Raw genomic sequence first — 9,036 nt, 5'->3', positions numbered from 1 at the left:
GTATCTGTATGTAAATTTATATTCAAAATACGAAACTGACCCTCCCTTTTCCAAATTTCATCCGGTTTTTATATTTCTAATCCTCGTTTCCCCGTTTTTATGTGTCATTGGCTGAGCGTCCATACGCCAAAGTCATATAAAGGAAAAAAAAAATTAAATTGACGTGACGTCATCCTCATTCGTCAAATCTTTGAAATCTTAAATAATCTCATAACTCAGTTTTAATTCATTACGATTGACTAACCCCAATAATTTCAATTTCTTATTTTTTCTTTGATATTTTATGGTTCACAATATAGTTGAACAGTTGGGGAATCCGTTGTTTTTGAACTGTTTGTGGGACCATGATTGTAAAACAGAATTGAAAAATAATAAATAATTAGTTCATTTGTTGGTAAATAAAGTGAAGAGTAACAATGTCCAATTGGGTGGGATACGCTGTGTCCGTGAACTGTGGAGAGCCACTCGGCTGCTACCAAGGAACCATACTGGAGGCGGACGGAACCACTATCACATTGACGAAAGCCTTTAGGAATGGGTTTCCATATCCTAAGTCTCAGGTTACCCTTAAGTAAGTAAAATTCATGTTATGTTAATGAACGTGTCATCTTTTCCTCTAAAAATATAAGGACACTGAAGCCTGAAATTTTCACAATTTGTAATTTTCACTGGAATATTGTAATCATTGTAATATTAGTTAACCGCATGGGTGTAGATATAGCTTTGTTAAGGGTGGTTGTTAACTACAAAAGCAGTGTCGTAGCATGAGTCGGCGAGAAAAACGGTTTTAAATTAGTCTGGCCAAAATAAAAAAGGACCAATACTGTTTAAATTTTTCTAACCTAACTTAAGTTAATGATAACAGTCTAGACCCCATATGCTTATACACATCCATGAAATAAATCTGCCAAGACCTTGTTAGCAGATGTGTTAATAAAGAAGATCTTGAGTTACATTTGAACAAAGTTTTGGTAAAGAAGTAAAAGTGAGTGAATAATTTATTTATTTTATTTGTATTACATAAAATTTGAATGATATATAATAATTGACCTTAAGTTATGTTGATGCAGTGCGGCTGACATCAAGGAACTGAGGATAATTGAGGAGGCTCGCTCCGAGCAATCCTCACAGACGCACAGCACCGTGGCAGTCACCAAGAGCAACAAGAAGGCCCAGAGAGCCACTGTTTGTGAGAACCTTCAGGCTGCTCACACAAGTTCTGGTAAATGATTCATTTGTAAAACAATCTATAATAGATTTATTATATTAAGAAATATTTTAAGCATGGATTTTTACATATTAGGTTGTCATTTGATTTGTGTAAATTGTAGGAGTGATATTCCTTGTTCAGGTAATTATTTCCAAGCAGGCAGTTTTGTGTTTTATAATAATCACTAGTTATTGAGCTTAGAGTACACTAAAAATACATGAATTAGTCAATTAAGATGTGAATTATTGTAGGTAACCAACAAAATGGAAACAATGGCAACACCAATACGAAAACATCAGCTGCTCGCAGCAGCGGGACCGCGCCGCCACGCAGCAAGCCCATAGACATACAGGGAACACGAAACACCAAGATAAATACACATTCTGGTAAGCAATATCTCACTTTTATAATGTAAAGTGATGCAACAGTTATGAGGTATTTAAAGTATATACATAAAAAATAATGTACGCCATTGTATGTCTGTCGTTCTGTTTATTTTTATCCATAACACCTCTAACTAGGTTTAATGACTGGTAACCAAGTGTGATACCTGAGATCGTCAAATTAACGTGTGATACAAAGCACAGCAGCACCCCACTAGCGATCATCTATATAGTAGTAGGCCAAAAAGCATAATCGTGCTGTTATCTAAACTTCACTTCACAGCTAGGCTTTTCAGCAATGCCAGATCAACTGTAGGTACTACGCAATTTTAAACTTCATATGTATAAAGAGCCGTCTTTGTGTTAGTCCGAATACATAGTAATAAAGTAACCGTAATCCACCCCAGATAGGATTAAATTCCTACCTAAAGCTACAGATGCACCGTTACCCCCTGAGGACTAAGCTGGAACACCATAAAATATTTGTTTTCCTTACCGCACCCTTCAAACCGGAACAAAGCAGCGTTTAATACTTCCGTTATTAGTGCCGCTGGAGCCGAACCACAATGGATTTTACCATCTTCAAAACCTACGTGACATCTGCAATACCTCACAAAGGACGGGACTTGAAATCAACAGGGACAAGGCAAACATCATGCCTACTACTCCATGTCACACCCGTATAGGTTGTTGTTGTTGTGCGAATGGGGTTACTCGAAGAATCCACCTCAGCTAGTTTACGTGCGGAAAAATATGGATTGCTTTCTTACCCCAAATTCCTCGTTGTCTGAATTTGAAAGTATTCGAGCCAGTGATGGCGCCAAGATATGATCCTTTATGGTAGGCTTTAGAAGCCTTAAAGCCGAAAACTCCAAGTCGGAAGAGCTATGCTCGGAATTAGGTGTAGCTTAGCCAGCTGAAGTGGCGTTGACCAGCCACATCACTCGATAGGACCGACCGATATAATCAATGATAGTCTCGCCCTCCAACGACTTAAAAATAATTAATAAACACAAAACAAATGCTATTAATATGATTATAGTAGTGGTTAGAAAGTCTGCCTCTCAATCGAGGGCTCTGAGTTTAAAATCCACCACAGCGGATCCTGAACAAAATAATGCAGTCTGAAGTTCTGAAGACAATAAAATGGATTATAATAATAAAATATTAACCAAGTATAAATCGAATGGAATTTAGTATGAAAAACCATGGCTGCAGCGTCCTTTTTATTTAAAGGGTAAAAACGGAACCCTATTACCAAGCCTCCACTGCCTGTCCATGTGTCACAGGGCTCTATCTCCTGAACCGTAATAGATACAAATTTGAAAATTTTACAGAGTATGTATAATGGTGGCTGCTATAACAATAAATATTAAAAATAAAAAGTTTAAAATATAATAAATAAGAAACCGCTATTTTTCAATGTTTTTCGCTTCTATCTATTGAACGTAATAGGTAGACTGTTAAAATTTTCATAATGTATGTACTTCAATGACTGCAATAATAACTAATACAACAATAAAAATTTTGGTGGTACGGAACTCTCGAGCTGCGATTTCGACTTGCACTTGGCCAATTTTATTTATATAATAAGAGGCCTATGTCCAGCAATGTTCCTCAAAAGACTAATGAATGGATGGATAAAATCTCTTTTGTAAATGTATTTCTTACATTGACATGATTCTTATTTTTTTAAACATATTTCATTTCTGTCAGCTAGTAAGCACTACCATTACAATATAGTTGAAACTTCGGTATTCATTTGTGCTTAAATGACATATTCTTACGCGATAGGGTCTACTTTAACATTTTAAATATGTTCTCATTGAGTATTGCATGTTAAAATCATCATATATGTTAAAATCTATGAGTAATTTACGACTTTTACAAGATTTTTTTGGACCTTTGAAATTTCCCGAGTTCCCGGGATCCTGGCTCATTTTTCCCGTCCCGACTCATCGTGTTTTTCCCGGGAATTCTCGACCAGAAACCCTTACGATTAAAAGTAGTTAACTGCAATAACTACATGTAGTTAACTACTCAGTAACCAGATTACAAATGGTAGTTAACTACGGCCAACCCTGGTTGCAGGCAGCCTGGGCGCGGCGCGCGGCGGCGAGCGCGCGCGGCGCCGCAACGAGGCGTGCTTCGGCGACGCCGCGCACCCCGCGCTGCACGACGACTTCGACTTCGAGGGCAACCTCGCGCTCTTCGACAAGCAGGTCCCTACGCAACCGTTACGTGGCTACGTTCCAGTAATCCTTTAGGCTCAATTTACATTGCCGCGGAATGGAAGGGAAGCGAATTTTTGCAAACAAATTCTGCATATAATAATGACTTTATGTCAATCGTGGAACGTACAAACTAAACACGTGCTAAAAAAAGGTTGCGCGTCTTCCGGGGAATCCTCGCGCATTCTCGAGAATTTCCTAAACAACTGTCGGCGACGGCTGTGGATTTTGTCACAATTGACATAAAGTTCGTTATGCTATGCAGAATTTGTTTGCAAAAATTCGTTTCCCTTCCATTCCGCGGCAATGTAAATTGAGCCTTACAGTTACAGTGATGTATGTGTGAGTAGCGGGTAATCGAAAAAAATACATTCAAATCTTAATTTAATGATTCGATGAGAATCAACGTTGAAATCGATACTACTAAATAACATCTTAACATCTACTATTAAAATGCAGCAATTAAATGCTACACCTCGTACACGTTCGACTGGTCGTCGGAACTTCTTTTGGATGTTTAATGCTGAAATTCAACACGAGAAACAAGATTCAACATTAACGTGACCGTTAAAACCTGCGTTTTATTGCAGCGATCGAACGCAACTAGGGACTAAAACGTGCAGCATCAGTGCAATCGCTCGAAATCGCCGGTATTCAGACTAGCCAGGCTGTTATAACCGTAAATCGGTTGAACAATTTTATGCATCCTCGTAATTCGTGCAAACGATGCGTGACGTGTGCGTGCGCAGGCGCTGTGGGAGCAGATGCGCGCGGCGGCGCGGCCCGACGTCGTGCGCGCGGCCGACGACGCGGCGCGCAGCTTCCGCCACGACGAGCACGTGCTGCCGCCGCACGAGCCCGACGGTGAGCGCCGCCCGAGCTCCATCATTTCACTCGCTCGGGCTATACGAATAATTTTGGACTGTCACTAAACGGTATTCTCGAGGGGGAGAGTGAGAGTGTGCGTGTGGTGCAGGTATCGCGGTGCCGGCGGAGCTGTGCGCGGGCGCGGCGCTGCGCACGGACGACGGCCGCCGCGTGCCGCCCGTCACCGAGCACGCGCGCCGCCTGCTCTGGGACGCCATCGGTAACCGCACACCTACGATATCCCGTATCGCTCTATAGTCCGATTCATAATTAGGTATCCGAAATGTCAAAGGTGTTGACCTATCGAGTGATAACGTTTTAAATGGTAGTTTCTTATTTTTGACAATATTAAATTAATATCAACGATAATAAAATAATAATCTAAATAAATTAAAATCAATTCAAATTTTCCAATATTTTATATTAACTCAATTTCATTTCATACAGTTATAACAAAAAAAAAACAAAATGTATGCTACAAAATTGTGGTAATGGTAACATAACCGGGATCCAAAACATTCTTTGTGCCGCCATTCTTAAGTTTTATAGTTGATGTTATTAATTGTCGCGATCGTAATCGAACTCGAATGTTTTGTAGTTTTCACAGGTGTTTTTTTTTAAGTTATTGATAGTTATTAAGTTTTTGTTTATTGTTGAGTTTGATAAGTTTTTGTTTTTTGTTAATATGTTAGGGTTTGCAATACCTGTAATCGTGTTTTGACAATGACATTTCTTTATTTACATTTTGGGCTCCTTATTATGACTCAGACTATAGTTCAATTATATTATCATTTGGATAATGATGTACCGAGTGTAATTAATTCTTTATCGTTGTAAAACCAATCCTAATGTGTGTTTATATTGCACGACGTAATAAAATTACTCTTTTTTTAAATTAAAGTTAAAAGGTTTCAGCATCTTTTGAATATTTCCTTCAGATGTCAAATCGCTGCATTGATTTCCTTTAAATAAGGCCCTGTATCCATGGAGGATTGATTATACAAATTGAAGTGAATCGGGCCATTACAACGTGCGAACAGAGTCATAAATCATGACGTCAATCATCAAAGGATGATCATCAAAGGAATGAGACAATGTCGCACAACTCCTTATCGATAAAGGGATGCCGCTCGGACACAGGTAGTTATAAACGACGGGGTCGTAAATAACTATATTATTAACTATATAAATATAAATTTAACATTTAATATATTGTTTGCTTTAAGGGTTAATAGGTATTAGAAATATATCCTAAAAATATGTTGCATTATTTCCTTAATTTTTCCTTGATTACCTGCTATTGACTATAGATAAATTCCTTTGTTGTTATACACAACACTAGAAGTGAGCGAGAGATGAAATGATTTATGGATCAGCTTGCACGTTCGTAAGATGCATTTATTAATCTAAATTCAGGTAATTATTAAGTTTCATTTCTTTTTAAGTTTTATACAGCAAATAGAAACATTTTATTTCAATATGCAAAACCAGATAAGGCTGAGACCGCACTGCGATTAAACGCAGACTGAATAAAAAAAGCTGAAAACGCCAAAACGCATACGAACACGCACTGCGGTTTTCTTTTGGCTTAATTTTATTTCAGTCTCATCATAGATTTCAGGCGAACAGCACGTGTTGTGGGGTTAGAGACTGAATAAAAAACCAATGATATTTAAAACTATAGATATGTTACCTGCCCACAAAACAACACAAATAAGTGTTACACTAAACACACAAATACACGTTTTTCTTTTTGCTTACCCGAAAGTAACTCATTCATTCATACGTAAATATGTACGTAAATTTTGCTTCTCTATTACTACTTGTGGAAGGAATACGTTATCTCTATTTTGTCAGTTACGTAATTATAGCGGACCAAGCACGAAAAACAATCAAGATATAATGATTTCTCCTCATTTACTTGTGAAATGTGATTCCATGAATCTTGGGTATTTTTTTGCATAATTTGTACATTTAAGCATTGCCCAAGAAGGCATTTTGAGGCTTAGAAGACTAAAATAATGACGTTAAACGTATACAGTGACATACATACGTGTCAGTTACTACGCCGCCGCGAGAGCGGCTGGAGTCGATTCACTCCAATTGGTGTATTTTGTATATTTCATGTTTTACCCACTAGTAACATATCTTTAGTTTATATCAATGCCCCACCATACAATTACTATGGGAGACAAAAAACCGCGCTTTAAACAAGCCGCGGTCAAAATGTAACAATAAATCAGTCGACTGAAAAAGTCACTAGTGCGTGCACTTGTATAGAAAGCAATATGTTTTATATTTTAGCGGTTTCAGTCTTGCGGTTAAACGCGTGCGTTTAATCGCAGTGCGGTCTCAGCCTAAAGGTGTTTAATTTTATTTTTTTATTATTTTTTATTTATTTAATTTTATTAAATTTAATTTACGCGTATAGAGTATGTATGTTGCTGAACAAAGTCATTATATATATATAATCCTGAACTTACCACTGACTGACTGACATGCCGTTCTCCATGATGCCGGCGAGGAGCGACTTTGTTGTCTATGGCGGGTTTTCTCCTCTCCCCCCCGAGGCAAAGGGAAAAATATGAGATGCCATAGATTCAAGATGGCGGCCGATTTAAAATTTTTAACTTTTTCATTTATTGACTTTATGCTGATGTTTGTTTCTTTTTCGAATAATATTCGGGTGGGCGTTACGTTGAAATTGGAAAAAAATGAAAAACCAAGATGGCCGCCGAGATATTTGAGTTTGAAATTTTTCAATTTTCGAGGTGTTTTTGGGAGGTCGTATCTCTTGGGATTTTTAATATTTTGTTGCCATTTTTTTAAATTTTCTCGGATATATCCTCAATTTTGCCAAATTGGATTTATTTCTTTTTTCAACAAGATGGCGGGTCGTCTGTTAGGCGATTTGTAAAATGTACGAAAAAACGGATTTTTTGAAGTGAAATATTCGGAGGTTGGCAACGTTTGAGCGATTTGCTTTGTTCGGGGCGGTCATGGGGCTCGGTCCGAGGTGTTGCCAGGTTTGAGTTTTTTTCTCCCCACTCGTACAATTTTTCAAACTTTTCATTCAAAAATATGAAAAGTAGAAGGAGAAATATTTTTGATGAACATTTTTCACAGGAATATTTTTTTTGGCCGTAGTAATGACATTTGACCATTTTCGTCGATGTCGACTGGCAACACTGGCCGCAGGAATTTTTTTTCAGTTTTACGAAAAATCGACTTCATCGACCTGAAGGAGTGGTGGGGGGTGGGTTTGATGTATGAGTGGAATTTTTTGTTTGCCTCCGTGTCTATGGGAAAAATCGGAAACTTTCAAAATTCAAGATGGCGGCCGAGCTGGATTGGGCAACTTTTTTTTTTATTTTGCACCTATCCAAGATCGGTATCGTTTCCGGCTAATTTGAGGGCGACTGATACGATGAAATTAGAAAAAGTTGAAAAAACAAGATGGCCGCCGAGATACTTGAGTTTGAAAATTTTCATTTTTCGAGGTGTGTTCGCGGGGTGGCACTGATGTGTTTTTTTAAATATTTTTTTGATGTTTTTCGTTTTTTTTCTCGGATATATGCTCAATTTTACCAAATTGGATTTATTTAATTTTTTAACCAGATGGCGGATCGTTCGTCAGGCAATTTGTAAAATGTATGAAAAATCGCATTTTTTGATTTTAAATATTTTGAGGTTGGCAACATTTCAGCGAATCGCCTTGTATGGGGCGGTTGTGGAGCGTGACTTGAAGTGTTGCCAGGTTTAGGATTTTTTTTCTTCGTTCATACTTTTTTTGGAACTTTCCATTCAAAAATGTAAAAAGTAGAAGGAGAAACATTTTTAATGAAAATATTTTACATGGGTATTTGTCAGGGGGGTCGTAATGACATTTGACCATTTTCATCCAAATTAACTGGCAACACTGGGAGCTAGATTTTTTTTTTCACTTTTTTGACATTTCGAGTAGCCCAGCCTAAACTATTGGTGGGGGGTAGTAATAATGTATGAAATATTTTTTCGGTATATTATGGTGGTTATAGGAAAAATGGGAAACATACAAAATTCAAGATGGCGGCCCTCCTGCGATTTTCAACTTTTTTTTTATTCTGCGCGCCTACCTGAGATTGGTGTCATTTTCGGCTAATTGTGGGACGACTGTTACGATAAAATTAGAAAAAAATGGAAAAACAAGATGGCCGCCGAGATATTTGAGTTTGAAATCTTTCATTTTTCGAGGTGTGTTTGTGGGGTCGTAGCGCGGTGGTTTTATTAATATTTTTTCGATATTTTTGATTTATTGGCCGGATTGTATCCTCAATTTTATCATATGGCAATATTTTTTTTTTAA

At 37.6% G+C, this 9,036-nt stretch overlaps 1 protein-coding gene across 1 annotated transcript in view; it reads left to right on the top strand.

The window, feature by feature from the left end:
• Positions 1-133: 133 nt before the first annotated feature.
• Edc3 (enhancer of mRNA-decapping protein 3) overlaps positions 134-9,036 on the top strand; it is a 15,387-nt gene continuing 6,484 nt past the window's right edge. Inside the window, exons 1-6 of the mRNA XM_073086927.1 lie at positions 134-571; positions 1,071-1,222; positions 1,462-1,596; positions 3,685-3,815; positions 4,574-4,688; positions 4,801-4,911. Of these exons, the coding sequence (XP_072943028.1) occupies positions 417-571; positions 1,071-1,222; positions 1,462-1,596; positions 3,685-3,815; positions 4,574-4,688; positions 4,801-4,911 (799 nt within the window). The 5' untranslated portion in view covers positions 134-416. The remainder of the gene's footprint in view (positions 572-1,070; positions 1,223-1,461; positions 1,597-3,684; positions 3,816-4,573; positions 4,689-4,800; positions 4,912-9,036) is intronic.

This window comes from Epargyreus clarus, unplaced genomic scaffold, assembly GCF_041222505.1.
Source record: "Epargyreus clarus isolate Ecla_fem2 unplaced genomic scaffold, WU_Ecla_fem_2.2 ptg000024l, whole genome shotgun sequence".
Taxonomy (NCBI): Eukaryota; Metazoa; Arthropoda; class Insecta; order Lepidoptera; family Hesperiidae; genus Epargyreus; species Epargyreus clarus.
This window is presented reverse-complemented; position numbering and strand designations above follow the sequence as displayed.